General features: G+C 45.0%; 2 protein-coding genes across 3 annotated transcripts; one reads left to right on the forward strand and one right to left on the reverse strand.

Annotated features, from left to right (window-relative positions):
• Positions 1 to 36: 36 nt before the first annotated feature.
• Positions 37 to 7,495, reverse strand: ajuba (ajuba LIM protein). Of its 2 annotated transcripts, none has more exons than XM_034557586.1 (8): positions 4,654 to 7,495; positions 2,388 to 2,489; positions 2,196 to 2,263; positions 2,019 to 2,081; positions 1,083 to 1,213; positions 893 to 944; positions 699 to 767; positions 37 to 596 (listed from the first exon to the last, which is right to left on the reverse strand). In XM_034557586.1, the coding sequence occupies exons 1-8, from the start codon at positions 6,236 to 6,238 to the stop codon at positions 465 to 467; spliced, it is 2,202 nt and encodes a 733-aa protein (XP_034413477.1). In that variant the 5' UTR covers positions 6,239 to 7,495; the 3' UTR covers positions 37 to 464. The 2 variants fall into 2 exon arrangements, with proteins under 2 accessions (XP_034413477.1, XP_034413479.1); XM_034557588.1 differs by having other exon boundaries at positions 881 to 944; positions 4,654 to 5,942.
• A 3,210-nt stretch (positions 7,496 to 10,705) lies between these two features.
• On the forward strand, positions 10,706 to 12,528 carry mrpl52 (mitochondrial ribosomal protein L52). The gene is made up of 5 exons (XM_034557273.1): positions 10,706 to 10,759; positions 11,050 to 11,119; positions 11,790 to 11,857; positions 12,073 to 12,137; positions 12,239 to 12,528. Exons 1-5 carry the CDS (start codon positions 10,726 to 10,728, stop codon positions 12,380 to 12,382), a joined length of 381 nt encoding a protein of 126 aa, XP_034413164.1. The 5' UTR covers positions 10,706 to 10,725; the 3' UTR covers positions 12,383 to 12,528.
• Positions 12,529 to 17,082: the final 4,554 nt, after the last annotated feature.

Genomic DNA, 17,082 nt, shown 5'->3' on the forward strand with positions numbered 1-17,082 from the left:
TGTCTGCATTCTTCAACCAATACATTCACGTTCGTCTCAACACAAATGAAAATATTTATTACAACATACAGAAATTACAGTAATGTTTTTTTCCCCAAATTGTACAGATTCACATAACAAATCTCTTACAGTAAAGTCAAATTTAAGTGCAAAATGTTTGCTTGCGATAATATATGTACAAAACAGTTTAGCAAAATCCCTTGTTCTTCTACAGCAAACAGTAGCCACATTGGGGTTAAAAAAAAAGCAGTAGTTTCTTTCCCGTTCCCTTATAACTATGGTACAGTAATAGTACAAGTACAGCAGGCAGTACATGTGACAAAAGGGGACTGAAGTGAATCAGTGGAAATGTCTGAATATCAGCAGTTTCATCGTATAACTGAGCTAAAGCAAATTTGAGAATGACGGCACGTTAAGACCAGCTTTTTAATAAAAACAAACGAATCATCCACAGGCGCTGATCATCAGTGTGTGTTGTGAGGGGGAATGTTGTGTGTGGGGCACGCTCTGCTCATGTGACAGGAGTGGCAGAGGAGATGAGAGTCCAGAGGGAAGCACTGCGAGCCGGGCTTATCGGAGAGCTGCTTACCACACTCCTGTAGGAGGGGGGGAAGAAAGACGCAGATAAGGACAGGAATGCACACAAGAGGAAGTGAGGTCAGGAAATGGAGGAACAGAATGAGCTAAAGATTGCTCACCTCGCAGTGGTAGCACTCAAAGTGATAGTCCTTGTTCATAGACACGACCCTGAGGATCTCTTCGCTGCCCTGAGATGCAAAAGAAACAAAAAGTATCAGCTACCTGAAACATTCTGCTCAAAATAAATAAGAAAAGGCCTCCAGCCAGCAGGTGTGTATGGAGAACACACACACACACACACCAGACTATTCACCTCGGTCGGTAAGATGGGCTGTAAACAGGCGGCGCACTTCGGGGCGAAAGTCCTGCAGGACGACAGGAGAAGGTTGATTTAGAGAGGACGGCACATTCTTCAGACGTCACTTCTAAAAACTTTTGTTTCCCCGTCTCTGACGTGAGTGAAATGATAAATATCCGCATCAAAGCGGTTCAAGCGGTCTCACTTGTTGTAGTCCGCCACGCAGTAGACGTTGCTGTGGTGGTCCACGGTGAACGGCACCCCATCCAGAGCCTTGGAGCAGACCACGCAGCGGAAACAGCCGGGATGGTACGAGTTCCCCAGAGCCTGCAGGATCTGAGAAGGAACCCCAGGACGCGTTTCAGGAATTAGAAGTGCATTATGGTTTTGTTTTACCACAGATAACTGGTAAAGTATGCAAATGTATGCATTTGTGTGCATGTGCTGCTGCTCATATCAGTCAAAACTTAATTCGTAGGTCTTTTTATTTATTTGGTCGTGCTGTAAAATCCATTTGCAACAAAGCATTTAGCGTTTCCATCCTTTAGACTTCACGCTCTGATGTATACAGCGAATGACTCATATTTAACATTAGTTTGATTTGCATTAATTTCATAGAATTGGTTCATCTGTTTGTATTAATGACACGGCTGGACGATGACTTATTGTAGTCTTACCAACATCTTTTACTTTTAGAATAAAGAGAATAAACGTTATTCCAGCTACAAAACTCTGTGGTCCTTAAACCTGAACTTGGTTAAGCCGTTCACGTCGTGCAGAAAATGATCTCACACTCACTTTCTATTTATATTATTTGTCTTCTGTGGTACTAATATGGTAAAAAAAAAAAAGTCTGAGGCTAATCACTGCAGAGCCATATTTTAGTAAAAAAACAAAACAACCAAGGCAAACATTCCAGTGGGAATCTGCCGTGGGAACCAGAAGAGGAGCCAATAAAAAATTTAAAAAAAGGAGTCACTGAATCTCGACATTCTGGGAAACATCGGTCTCATGCAACTCAAAAATTCACAAGGCAGGTTAAAGTAAATGATCTTTAAATCGAGCTTAAGTTTGAAGTATTAAGGAGGTATTTGTGCATGTCTTCACGTAGCACACACACACACACACACACACACCTCACCTGTTCGAGGATAAGGTGGCCACACACACTACACTTCTCAGCGGCAGCCTGGAATCCTGAAAACTGTAATTACAACAGAGAGATTACCATTAGAGGAAAAAAAAAATCAATGCTCCCACTCCGACTTTGTGACGGCGTGAGATGGATGACAAAACACGCCTTGACCTCGTCTCTCACCATGTAATCCTCTTTACAGTACACAGAGCCGCTGACATTGTAGAAGTCCTTGTTTCTCAGCGTGCGTCCTGCAGAGAGGGAGGGTGGGTGGGGGGGAGATTTTTGAACTTTTAATAGTTAAAAATGGTGTCTGATAGTAAATCATTACAGTTAAATACTTTTAAATCATTGTGGGGTGGGGTGGGTACTCACCACAGGACACGCAGGTGAAGCAGCGCGTGTGATAGAGGCTGTCCTGAGCCTGGCAGGCGTTATCCGCCCCGTACACGCCTTTCCCACACTTTACACAGGTTCCTGCCGGCACAATGGGGGGGGGGGGGGGGGGGGGAGCACAACGGACGCAAACGTGCATTTAGTCGAGAGTAATAGCTCGGCGGCTCTCAACACTTCGTTTACGACGCATTCCAAGAGGATGTGTCTGAAATCCGAGTGTCAACACTTGTAAATCCTCTCGTTCGCACCACCTAGGGGATTTTCACACAGTTAAAACCCAGTTACCCACGGCAGCCTGTGTGCTCATCCACTCAAGTGGCTCCGCTGAAGCTCTGTTATTAAAAGGGAAACTCCACCGGATCTGACTTCCCTTTTAGATTTTACCTCAAACCCCACAATTGGAGCCATTTGGAGATTAAATGGAGGTGGCTTTTTTTTCTCTTTAAAAGCCTAAACAACCGCAGGAAATGAAAAGGCTTATTACCAACATCATCACGTTTGAAGATACTCGTCCCCCCCCCCCCCTCCAATTTAAAAGTAAATTAAACAAAAGCCTAATTGCCTATTTCTGGCCAAATTTTCATCATACAAAACATCTTTCAGCTCTTTTTTTCCACATTTTCTTCAGCTTAGTGTCAGATAAAAAAACCAAAAACAGCCATAACAGTTTGCACAAAGTAAAAATGTGCACACCTTACAAAGAAACACCTCTATAATATAAAAACGTGTACTAACTTCTCAGTGCGTTGGTCATCTAACAGAATTCAGTTTAGTCTAAGTACACATTCATCACTAAATGTAAAGTGGAAAAGTGGTGCGTTGGTCCGAGCGACCGAGTTTCTGTGATCTATTTAAAGATCTGCCGGCCTTTTTTCCTTTCTAATGTGGCCGAGGGAGTGCCGCACAAATCAAGAATTCCTACACTCTGTGTCCTTTCAATATTTAGGAACAGGCCCAAGTATCTGCCAAAGCCCCCCCCCAAAAAAAGGGAAACCGAGACTCAAACTCCAGGCTTTAAATTTGACGTCTGAAAACCGTTGGGATATAATTGGTTTAAGCGAACGGGGAAGTATTCGGGGACTTTGTTTGGGCACAAAAAAACTGAACACCAATGCAGCAAATAAAAATACAATTTTTTTTTTTATGGTTTAACTCTGAATCTATCTGGTTTCTTGGTTCAAGGGGCAATAATTTTAAATTGTACTTTCTTTTTTTTTAAATGTATTTAAATCACAGCTTACACTTTAATATATAAGTGTGTTGACGAGTGTCTTCATGGCTCAGAGCTTGTGATTGCTTCCTAATGGCTGAGGAGTACAGTATTGTATGTCCCCTCTGGGCACACATATCTGAGCAGAAAAACAGGTTACAGCACACCACCCCTGCACACGCCAAGGCAGCATTACACACACCAGGACGCAAACATGACTCACACACACACACACACACACACACACACACTGCGTTACTGTGGCCTGAAGTCACTCAGGGGGAAACACACCCTGCCACAAAGAGACAATATACACACACACACACACATTCATCCGGCCACCGTAACACACACACACACACACAGATCCTGAGCCCTAATCTTCTGTGACTCACAGTAACGGTCGGCGCTGTGTTTATAGGGAACCATGTAATTTGTGTCTTGAGTGTTACAGCTGAATTTTGCAGTTTAATGGCCGCTGCATCGGCCGGCCGGAAACATCAGCTGACTTCGCCCGACGTTGAGGCTACAGGTGCGAACGTGAATGAGTATATACATACATACATCTGTCCTACGTGTTTTGGGGGTTTCCTTCTCTTCAGCCAAACATATCTACTTGTCTGGATCAGTTTCTGCAGCCCGAGTGTTTTTTCCTTTTCACCTTTATGCTTCGCATGCTACAACCCTGCATGTCTCTGCAGGTTCCAAGGTACCATCCATCCATCCACTCTTTCAACTATTAATCTGTCTGACCATCCATCCATACTACCCTTTCATTTGGAGAGGAACCTGTGATCTGACAATAATAACACCCTGGGGGTGGATGCTGGGTGACCCAGCGCTCTATTATGAATGCATTGGGATACCGTGCATGAACGGTGACGGCACCGCTTCAGAATAGTGATTTTACAATTTAGGTTAAACGCAGCTCTGTTTAACTCTTATCTCGGCGACCTTCCTCCTCACTTTTCCTCTTTCCACGTGTACCCTAAAAACTACTGTTAAAAAAAAAAAAAATTTAAAAAAGGATCTCACCAAAGAACTCCTGCCGGTTCTCCACGCCCTCCCTCCCAGCTCCGACTGCTGGATCCTCCTGAGGTTTGACCGGCCCTCCAGCTAAGCAAGCCCCCAGTGTTATTGTGCTCGGCTTGGAGAGAGCCGTGATGGCCAGAGACTGATCTTTCAGAATCAGGCCCTCCAGGAGCCCCCCACCTGCCAGCGCAGCATCTCTCAGTAGAAGTCGGGTGAGCTCTTCCTGGTAGCGGGTGCCCGGCAGGTCCGAATACCTGGTCCTGTCTCCCATCACGACCCCGTCTTTGCCTCTCACTCCCGCCTGCTGCTCCACCCACCACTCTGGGCCAGCCTGGTAGCACGCCGCCCCCGGACTTCCAACAGCAGGTGGGTAAGAGTGTCGGCTATCTTGTGCCCCCGGACGCATCCCTCCCTCCAAGTACTGAGTCCAGGCCTCCACAGGGGTCACCCCAGCCCTGCCTGAAGCTCCATAACCAGACACAGAGCCCCCCGTCTGCATGGAGGGGCACTGCTGCTGTGGGGGGAGGCCTCCAGAGGCCGAGTAGCGAGAGTCATAGCCCAGGCTGATGCCACTGGTCCGGTTGCTGCTGCAGCGGCTCCCCATGGGGCTCCCTCCGCCGCCGCTGGCCGTGCTGGAGGCGAAGCTGGACCTGGGGCTGACCAGCACCGACTCCTGGAGGCTGAATGACGAGCATGGGCTCAGGGTAGGTCCCGGGGGATAAAAGAAGCCTCCTACGCCTCCTCCAGTCACATCCGATGTGCGATGCGGTGGATGAGAGAGGGACGCGGGCCTGGTGATCTCCCACAGTTCACTGCCCGTGCTCAGGCGTTTGTAGAACAGCGCCTCCTGCAGAGAGAGGCGTTTGTGCCTCTCGTGCTCAGAGAGGTAGCCTGGCTCTGCCAGGCCACCTCTAGGAGCTGACCCATAGCCCGTGGAGGCAGGGTACGGGGGGGGAACAGAGAGCGGCGGCGGCTGAGAGAGGAGCTGCTGTCGCCTGACCAGCTGCTGGAGCTCCAAGGAGTAGCGCCGCTGATTGAGGGACGCCTTGGAGCCAAACGCTCCCTGGGGGTCACACTCTGGGCCCAGGCCGGACTCGCGCCTCAGGTGGAAATCCACGCCTTCGCCGAGGTAACAGGAAGCTCGCTGCTGGGGGGAGCGACGCCTCAGCGGTGCCAAGGTGGAAGGGTGAAGTGGTTGCTCGCCATCTTGGGGTATGGCACCCACCGAGGAGGAAGACGGCGGTGGGGTGACGAGCTGAGATGGAGGCATTCCCATCCCCCCTCCTCCTCCTCCTCCTCCTCCTCCTCCTCCTCCTCCTCCTCCTCCTCTCCCACTCGCTGGAACACATGCATCGCTTGTGGTTGCAGAGGGAAGCGAGAACGGGCCGGGCTTTGAGGGTGAGGCTGCAGAGCTGGGAGCCAGTGGCAGACCGCTGCCCCCACCGCCGCCTCCGGAGATGCCAGTGTTGGCGTTGCTGTTATTGGAGTTGCTGGCGGAGTCATGTTTTTTCTTTGAACTGTTGAATTTCACACTGCCCGAGTCCGTTAGCTTTAACTTCCCCAGTAACTTGCTTATCGGCCTGTCCATGACGAAGCCTTCTCGTGTTTATACCTGTTTGGGCAAAGTCAAGTCCTATAGTCCCCCCCCACCCCCACACCCCCCCCCCCCCCCCTTTAAATTAAAGATTAATGTGCTTGAATACAGTGTGGGTAGATATACACAGCAGAACAACAATGTGCAAGTAAATCTAGTCAGATGAAGTGGAAGCTTTCAACCGATTAAAAACTGCCCTTGAAACCGTAAAAAAAAAAAGAAGAAGAAGAAAAAGAAAAAAACGGACCCTTATATACACTCAATAAATACAAAACAGATAAATAAGACTTTTAAGACATCTCAGGGAGGTTACATGACTTAAGTCCTATGGAGTCATCTGGTTTGCCTTCATGTGGACAATCCACTGGCACATGGAGGCTGTGGTGAAGAATCCATTGGACTGTAAGACAATAAGAGTTCAAGTCAATCCAGCCAGGAAGCAGGAGAAACATACATCCAGGACACTTCGGCGTGACCTATGGTCGTAGAGGGCCTCCTTTGTGGACCCTCATGTGGCCCCACATCTGCATCTCCTCTCTTAGTTAAACTGTCTGAAATGCGCGTGAGGAAAGTCGGTTTGATATCTTGGTGATCCAGTGCGGTGTGTGTGTGTGTGTGTGTGTGTGTGTGTAGGGGGGGGGCGGAGGGGTATCTCTCCCGTTTGAATGTCCTCTTTTTTTTGGGGTTGTTTTTAAAAGCACAAAGCCGCTGGAAGGTGCAGCGGGATGCAGGCTAACAGTTATCACCACTTCATGTGGGTCCAGTGTAGACGAGAAGGATAAATCCGGTTGTGCACAGAGAGTTGACTCACCCGACTTCTGCCATTCATCTCGGGGGCGAAAACGTGCTCGTGGGGGTGGACAAAAAAAAACTAAAATAAGCGTGGTGGAGTTTAATCGACAGAAAACACACGCAGGTCTCTCTCTCTCTCTCCTCGCTAGTCTCCTCGGTCCCGTCCGTCCGTCCGCCTGTGCTCGGCTGCTTTTATCATTCCCGTTTTTTTTTCTTCTCAAAAGGAACAAAAAGTCCGGTCCGGGACTCGGTTCGAGAGAGCAGCGGAGAAGTTAGTGGAGAGAGAAGGAAAGTAGTGCGCCGGTACAGTTGCGTCCCGGCAGACCGGTGCTGGTCGAAACGAGTCGCTCGAGATAAATAAAATCCCTCCCCGTGTGCATTGCACGGTCGACAACTTTGTCTTTCTTTCTTGCCCCTAAATAATTACTTACCTCCCCCCTCTTTTTTTTTGGCAAGACTGTCAAGCTAGCTGTGGCGGAGAGACACAATTCCGCTTCTTCCTTTTCAGAATTAAGTCGTTACTGGCAATTGATATATTTAATGGTCACACTACGTGATACGATTCGTATTACAGCTTCTGTTTCATCTCGAGGTGAATATTATATTAATGTTTGACGTTAAAACATAGTTTTATGCTTAGAGATTCACACATGGTTATTGATTTGCGTGCTTTTCGAAATCCGCCATATACGATGCTTTTATTTTGAAGGGGGAATCACTGAACCACCGCTACTTTGCGTTCCGTCGGGTCGTCCAGCTTGACGCGCCACTGCTCCTTTATCAGTCAGCCGCGGCTCGTTTCCCCCCACAGGGCCGGGACACCTTCCACCAGCCATGACTGTCTCGTCATTCATACCCAAAACTCCCTCAGAGGATGCGCACAGTCCGCTAAGACCTGCTCTTTACAGCAGAATAGCGACGTTATAATAAAAAAGTATGGGTTAATGTTTAGTTTTGAGCATTGGGACTAGTCTTTAGCTAAAGTTGTCTTGGTAAAAGTAGCAATGGTTTAAAAATACTACTAGCAACACGTACAGGTTATGCATTACACATCGTAAGTATTAGAATAAAAATATACTTAAAGTACAAACAGTGAAAGTAGGCCTACCCATGTCGAAAAACAATAGCCTACAAATGATATCATTGGCTTATTAGTGATGCATTAAGGTATACCCATCAGTAATGTTGCCTATTGGCAATACTGCTGATAGCTTAATCCATTATATGTCAGAATGTATTAGTTAATTTACTATTTGGGAGTTTTTTTTTGCAAAATAGCTAAAGTCTGCCAAGAAGGTCTATTGGATTAAAAAAGATCAATAGTCCTACTTAGTTGTCCTAAATTTGAGTTAGAAATATTCAAGTAAAGTCCCTCATTGTACTCAGACCCTGGAAAGAATACTTAGTTTTGGTATTAGTTGACTGTGAAATAGAACAATTATAAACAGATATTATATATTTGACTATTTTTGATGCAAGAAAAAAAAAGAAAGAAAAGATCAAAGTAAAAGTAAGCAAGTTTAGATTATTTACAATAAAATATGAAGGGAGGAAAAATATGACTTTTTGACCAGCACTTCAATATTTTTAAAACCCCTTTTAACCATTAGGTTCATTTTTATTATGACTGTGCACTGGATGCAGATGTATGTGGTTTGGCACAAGCTTAAACCTGGAACCGGCCGCCAAGCCAAACCACGGCTGTAAACAATTCCGTTTTCAGAAAAGCCATTATTTGGTTTTTCCTCTTATAACTGCAACCTCCAAATCACAACTAAAACCAAGCTTGCTGCTGTCTCAAAAGTTCTGTTAAATGTTGTGTTGTGCAATAAATCTGAACAGGCTATAACCTTTAATGTTTTAAACCAGCGGTGGAAAGTACAGTAACTCAAGTATTGTGAAGACAACTTTGAGGGAAGCCATTATTTTCTACTTCTACTCTGAAATATTGTACACTTTTTACTCCATTTCATTTACTTGACACGTAAACTGATCAGTTATTTTGAAAAAATCAAGAAATTCCACACAAAACACATGGTAATCTTATTAAACATCACATCCGTAAAGATGAATCTGCCAAACAGTAAATAGATTAGTTGGAATCCGCTCCACCAAAGATTAATACATAATAATTGGACGTATGTAATAACATATAACACCTCCCATTTAATGAGCTCTATTACAAATGCATTGTTTTGAATGGTAACGGAATTATTGTAACAGTATCACTACTTTTATTTAAATTAAATATGTTGATGCTTCCTCCAGTTTGAAACACGTATAATACTGTTAATAATACACGTCAAATCATTTTTTTTTTTTTTAAACTGCGTCGTTTTCGGCCACGGCACTACTTTATCGTTCCACCAGCCTGTGGAATGTGCGCAGGGACACCGGGGGAGTGAGGCGGCGGGGTGAATTTTTTCGGCGTGTCTGAGTTCTCCAAGGAAGATACAGAGTAAACATCCCGCTACTATTTCAGGACCGGTCGGCGTTAGTCAGACACGATTCCGGCCGTTTTTGTGGCAGTTAGTGGACACACCTAAACACACCAAAGGCCCCGATAAAGAAACGGTCCCGTCGGCGCTCTGTGTGCCCCGGCCCCCCCCACCCCCACCACAGAGGAGCCTTTTCGTGGCCCCTGCGGTTCAGCGGAGTCCCTGCAGCAGACTCTGGCGTTTACCTCCACCGGCTGCGAGTGGGAACTTGCCTGAAAAGCTAACAGAGAAATTCTTCTGGGCTTAGTAGCGGAGCACTTCATACAAAAACAATACTTTTAAAGAGCATGCGCGGCTGTGCTGCAAGTCTGCGTTTCTGTGCCGCAGCCCTTGTCTTCAGGCCCAATATCTCCCATGAAACACGAGGTCAACTCACCTCAACCCGTCCCCTCCCTTGTGTAAGTGTGTGTATACTTTTGTCACCCAAAGTCAAAGGCGGCACTATTGTACACATAATAGTAAATAAAAGCACCTTTCATTCAAACAAATTCCATCTGAGAAGTCACAAGATAAATCAGGATGGAACAAGACGGAAACAAATAGAGGCTAGTTTTTCTCCACAGGTGATATTGTGGACCTCTACACAATCCCTGATGCACAATCACACTATGCATTAGATAGCCCCGATGACATCGCTATGACGTCACCAGACGTAGACTCCACAAAGCTCACGCACAGCCTCGGGAGACGTTATTCAGCTGTTGGCTGAAGCACTATAATCCTCGTGACGAGTCACCTGACTTTGACACGCGCAATACAGGCAACAGCAGGTATCGTGTCGGATAAAAAATACAAGAAAATGCAACAGAAACAAAGACAAAAAAGGTCTGATTTCATGATTCGGATGGCTGAAGGCATGGTCTTGTTATGGGGCCACGAGGCAAACCAACTGCTGCCTTGTTTCCTTGAACTTCTCATCGTGCACAGTGCGCATAATAAACATATGTATTGCTTGTAGTGCTGTGTTGTTTTTGTATCGTTGTTTGTCCATTGTAGAAATAAAAAAGAGAAAAAACGGTTTCAACAACCACAACAATGTAGCTAAATCAATGTGAAAAAACAATATATACATATATAGTCACTCTCAGTTTTCTTTTGGTTATAAAAAAAACCTTTTGCAGTCGCAAAATAGTGACAATAAAGACACTTTAGCCCCACCTGGTGGCCAACGCGGAGAAGTGCGCAGACAACATGGCGGCCCCCGTGAGGACATTGTGCTGTTCAGGTGAGACAGAGGTTATTCACGAAAAACCGATGCGCGTGAGACCCGTTAACAACCTCAACGTTGATCTCCGTCGTTGTGAATATCTTCTCGTGCTCGGTCGCCGCCTTTAACTCGACTGTCTGCACGAATAACCGCCGTAAAGGCAGCGAGAGCCGCTGTGCACGCGCACAGATCTGTCACACCGACACGAGCGTTTTTTGGGGGACTTTCTGTATCCAGATGTTGCATCTTCTCCTAAGGTCACGGAGGGTTTGTCTGAGGCTGGTTTTGTTTGATGTGATGTCTTCCAGTGTTGAGGCTCTCCAGCAGGCAGTTCAGCACAACGTGTGGCGCACGAGCCGGGGAGAAATGGAGGAAAGAGTAAGTTCACTGGTAACACACACACACACACACACACACACACACACACACACACTGCTGTGTCTCATCTCACGTTTTTAAGTATGTAATTCAATCCATAAGTGACCATATATTGACGCGGATGTACACACAGGAGGCAATAAGGTAAAGAGGGAGTTGGGATTTTAATTTATTAGAAATGTAGTTTGTGTTCATGTGTCAGTAAAACATGTGAAAGTCAAAACTCAACACGAGACTGACTTATTTTTCGTCTGTCAATAGAATACAAACGCAAACACTGTTTTTGAATGTGACCGTGTGTTGCATTGTGGGTAATGTAGGTGCAAGGTTTTGCAAAGCAAGAAAAACAAACAAAAGCTCCTCTGCACTGTTTTCTATGCTTGTTTTATGCACAGCCAGACAGTGGGAGCCCCCAGATGTTACATAGGGTTACCACGGTAACGGCAGGTGCAACTTCGATACAGCGAACCATGCTTGAGCACCTATTTATAGCTAAAGCCAAACTCACTTTTGTGCATCATGACCCGGTTGCTATGCTGCAACAAAATAACTACGCTGATTCGACACGAGTCCTCCCAGTCTCACATAAAATATATTATAAATAATGATAATAATAATAATAAAAATGATTCTCTGTTTCTACTTTCTACGTTTTGTGTTTGGCTTGCAGACACGGACTTGCCCGAAGTGGATCAGAATACGGCCCTCTGACGGACCTGCCTGATTGGTCCTTTGCAGGTATTGTTTATTTTGAGGTTTTTGTGACGATCAGGAAGTGTTTTCAAGTAACGAAGGAGTAACTAAAGAACAGGAATTCACGCTTGTTATTTCCATGTCATGTCGTGGATCTTGTTGAACTCTGCTTGCAGTAGTCGGAGGACACGGTGATCATGTCGTGCTCCACTTGTAGCACTTTTTGTAATTTCCTTTTCAATGCTTGTGGAACTGCACAGATGGGACACCAGCACCTCCAATGAAAGGACAGCTGAGAAGAAAGCAGGAGAGGGAAGTTTTAGCTGTGAGTATAATTTTTTTTAAAGCTTCGTCCTTTTAAAATCTCTTCGCCTCTCGGTTTCTTCCATGATTTATTTCTGTAACCTCGGCGCTCTTTCCTCTCAGAGGCGCATCGTGATGCTGAACTCGGAGGTGGACAGAGGAATGGAGGCGTGGAGTGACAAACAGGAAGAAGCCAAACGACTGGAGGAGCACAAAAAGTCTCTCTTACTCAAACCCAAAGGGAAGTTGTTAAGGAAGAAAATCTAAAAGTTAAGAGATCGTGTAATCGTGATCTATTTCCTTATTTGGATTTATTGAATATATGTATGAGGACTTGTGGGGTTTTCTCCCGCTTTACAATTTGTTTTTCATGGATTTCTGCAATAAATGTTCTGATAAATGTTTAAATCTTTTGTTGCCCAGATCATTTTTTGATGGATGTCATTCTGAGTTAATGTCTCTCGGCTTCCACTAGAATGCAGCATTGCTCCTCCTGCGAGTGAATGTGAAGGCTCAAAACGCCATTTTGTCTGGAGTTGGGCTTAGAGAGCAGTTTTTTTGTCGGGCCGGCAGAGGAAGGGGGGGGGGGGGGGGGGGGGGGGGGGCACATAAAGGAGCTGATTCAGGATCTGCTGTGTGTGAGTCTGTTTTTAAAGAGACTGCTATTCTAAACTCAACGCTATTACTCGAGACGCATGACGAATGTGCTCAAGACCACCTCGGCGAAGTGGCTTCGTTAACTTTTAGTAGAGAGACAATAAAAATAACATTTTATGTGACGCCATCACCAGAATAATTGACAATTTGCACAATTTTATAAGCGAGAGGGAAGACAAATCTGTTCTAAAATCATTTTAAAAAGCTCATGATGCCTGACAGAAAAAGTGCTGTTTCCAGCTACATTTTAGGCTCGTATCATGCAATTTTTTTTGTGGGGCTTGAATACCAACAGAGGGGAAAAGTCCGAATTTGTAATGTGCTTTTTCTGCAGCCTGGCGTCTGGAAAGATGATTAGCCTGCTGCAGCCAAGTCGCATCCCACAGAAAGTGACATTTCTTCGAGTATCGGGCTCGATGAAGTCTTAATCAAGCTGCAGAAACGCTTATCTTCTGCGTCGTTTCATTTTAATAGCAGAAAACATAAATCGGCTGCGAAGAATGAAACCTAAATCCAGTTCTCGTGCAAGTCGTTGGAGTCGTTCGTGTACCTCTTCTCTACAAAAAGCAGGACCTCACTACTCATTATCTTGAAGGGGAATGGAAGTGAACGTTTTGTCGAATGTATTTAAGGTGTAAAGGGACATTGAGCAGCTGAGCCTTTTTGCAAAGTCGTCACTAATTTAGTGCGACTGACTTATAAACAGCCTATTTACTAAATGAGGTAACCCTCACTCCTGCTCCCTTCCTCCTCACGTCTTTCTCTCCCCCCCTCACCCTGCCTCCCTTTTCTCCTCTCTCTTTGTCTTGATGCAGACTTCAGCAAAGCCCCACTGTAATTAGTTTGGGCTGCTAGCCGCTGACTTGCAGATTCTTTTCTGTGGAGATGGGAGTACCCCCCCCCCCCCCCCCATCACCACCACCACCACCCCTTTCCTCTCTTTTTCATACAGTTGACCAAAGGAGCGGACTGTTTGTTGCGTGGGAGGACACTGAACGGGCCGCAGAGGGTGTTAAAAGACAACAACAACGTGTTGTTAGAAATGTATTTCTTCAGTCACACGCACGTCCTCACACCTGCGCCATCAAAGACGTCCCGACCAACAGTGAGAAATGTGACTCCTCATTCTTTCTCTTGACGCACCATATTTTTCACATCCTGCTTCTCTGTGAATGTCTTTCTCCTCAACAACGTCTCTTCTTCCTCCTCCTCCTCCTCCTCCTCCCCCCTTCCTCTCCTCCTCGTGTTGTTTTGGTTTTGGGGAAATGAGAACCAGATGTTGCTTATTGTGCAGAAGTCAGCGATGGAGGGAGGGTTGGCAGGGGGTGCTTCAGGGGCCGCTAGGTGAGGTCTGGAGGGCGAAGGGTGAGGCGGAGGTGGCCGGGTCTGTACTTTCAGCCGCAGACCAGAAACGGGGAGGGCTTCCTGGCCGCTGGGACTGGGACGGGGGTGCAGGTGGATGAGCGTCGACCCTGGTGCAGAGTCAGGGGGTCTGATTCAGCAAACTGGTCCCAAAGACCGCTTCCTGACCCTGGTGGTCCTGTGCAGTACGGGGCACCCTGTGGCATGTTGGAGCTGATTACACGGCCTGAACGTTTTGAACTGTGCGTGTATGAGAACTGCAGACTGCAATTATCTTTGTTTGTTAGTTAGTTCACCACGTGGCTTCCTTTGTACTTTAGGTATTTATTTTAGTACGTTTTGGCATCAGGACAGATTATTTCAGTTTTACGTACTCGCATGCTTTACTTATAAATTGGTATTATTTACCAAATGTAGCTAAAGAAAATCTAAAGTAAAAGTGCTCATTATGCAGAACACAAATGTTATAGCTATATTATAATTGTCTAGTTGTTTAGTCCAGTGGTTCCCAACATGAGGGTCGCGCCCCTCCCAGAGGATCACGAGATGAATCTGAGGGGTCGTGAGATGATTAATGGGTATCTGCTTCACACATTTGTATTCATATGGACTTTAATCGTTCCTAAAATGAAATATTATATAATTTGGGCCTCAAACAGTTATTTAAACGAAACCATCTGAGGAGTGTAGCGGGGGAATAAATCATCTATCTAGACCAATTTTCTTTATATATTTGTTATCAGCATGTATGTTTATAATGTCAAATTAATTTGAAACTAGGCAGTTAGAGGGGCAACATTTGCCTCTGAAAACGATGTGAAGTAGCATAAAATGTAAATTACTTAAGTACAGGAACCTCACAGTTGTACTTCAGTACAGTACTCGAGTACATGTACATTCCAGCACTGCATGTGCAACTAGAAAAAGGTGCCATAATGTGGGTCACCCAAACAAATCTCAGGTTGAATTGCAAGCAGCTGTGTTGGCCACTTCCTGCCTGGCATGGAGAAGAAGTGCTGAGCTGGGTGGTTGTTCCTGCACCGCCCAGCCGGGCTGTATGAGTTCAACTGTAAAATGGCTGACAGAGAGAGAGAAAGAGATGGGAGAAAGAGAGGAATAGAAGCCAACATGGCTGCCATGAGGTCTCATCTGCGTCCATGTCCGTGACCTCCAAGACGGAGAGAGCAGATGTTTGGAAGTCAAAACGAGGTTGCATCTCCAAACAGACGAAACCAAAGGAAAAAATGTGTGTTTGATCGGCAACATCTTTTACAACTATAACGTGATGGTATCTGGTCCTGCTGTGTGGGGCAAAGAAAGAGTTTCTGGCAACAATATACTTTTAAAGGACTCGTGATTTCCAAGAAATAAACTGTAAATTATTGGAAGGTTTCTGGAACGATTCAGAGAATGTAATTTGGTTTTAATGATATGAAACATGGAGACAAGAAACAGCCAATTAATGAATCCAAAAGCATTAGTCCTCCGTCTGGGGAGTGTTGACCCTCGCAAAGGGTCACCCAATAAATCAATTAATAGGATAAAATAGCAACATCTTTATTTATTTTGTACTGTTTATTACTGGTTTGTAGCAGCAGCAAAGAGGAAGTTATAATTACTCTATTATTATTATTATTAACTTATTAATTCATTTTAGAGACAAATGGAAACACCGGGAGAGAGAGAGAGAGTTTGGCAAGTGGATGAACAGATGTGAGTACAAAAAAAGGAAAAGGTTTGTGTACATTAGTCCCTGAAAGCTTCTCTTGGTGCAACAATACTTCTGCAGTGTCTCAGTAAGCGACATCAAGAGAGATAGTTGAAGTCAGTTTAACCAATCACCATGAAAGGTGCAAATTTCATTCTGGAAAATGTAATGTGCATGAAAATTGTATATTTTTGAGAGACTAAACCGCGATTCTCTTATTTCTGCGGGTGGTTGTTGTTTCCCGTATGTGAAGAGTTAAAACAGAGAGCTTGAGGAAAAAGGGTTTAAGGGGGGAGGAAAGGGCAGAGGAAGAAAGAGAGAAAGAGCAAAAACAGACCAGAGATACTTGTGGTGAGAGGAGGAGTGGTTTGAAACCGAAGCCTCGTAAAAAGAACAATTTTGCAGTGGGTGAGGAAATAAGAGAGAGAGAGAGCGAGAGAGAGAGAGAGAGGGAGGGCAGAGAGAAAAATATTCCCAAACCTATATTTCTCACTTCCTCTTTTTTCTGTCACACAATTGTATATTTCATTTTCCAGTGGAGATTGTTTAACACACACACACACACACACACACACACACGCACACACACACACTCTGATGTTTCAAGATTACCAGATGCTTAGTTGGAAAGAACTTCTCAGAAAAATGTGAGCGCTCCATCACGTTTTCCGACTCGTTCCTTGACGCTGGACTGCTGGCTTGTTGTTTTTTAATTATTTTTTTCATTCCACACTGCATTGCTTCTTAATTACTGATTCATATGTAACACCTGTTTGCATTGTTAGCTCGTGGATTTGACTGCAGTGCAGGTAATGGCTGTGAAACGTTGACGTGAATCATTTTACATTTGATCTTTTACATTTAGATACTTTATATCTATTTATGGCGCTGCTTGTTATGAATTATAACAACTTCTGTCACCCACTGACATTATTTCTCCACACAGCAGGAATTAATGGAAACAAATCTTGCTCAGGCCGAAACGAGATGAACTGGAGTGATGAAATCGTCCCAAACAAACTATTTCTTCCCAATTTAGAAACATTTAGAAATGGGAGCGACAGTTAGCACCCATTTTGCATCATGTCCTTTTAGGCACACAATGGTATTAGTTGTTGCCAAAGCGAAATACATTTTAAGTACAACTCTGTAGTTTTAGTAAGTTAGTTTTTTTGTTACTATAACTTCAGAATAGTTGTGGTGAAAACTAAGAACGTAATCAATAACAATGAACTGGTTA

Source organism: Cyclopterus lumpus, chromosome 18 (genome assembly GCF_009769545.1).
Source record: "Cyclopterus lumpus isolate fCycLum1 chromosome 18, fCycLum1.pri, whole genome shotgun sequence".
In the NCBI taxonomy this organism is placed as follows: domain Eukaryota; kingdom Metazoa; phylum Chordata; class Actinopteri; order Perciformes; family Cyclopteridae; genus Cyclopterus; species Cyclopterus lumpus.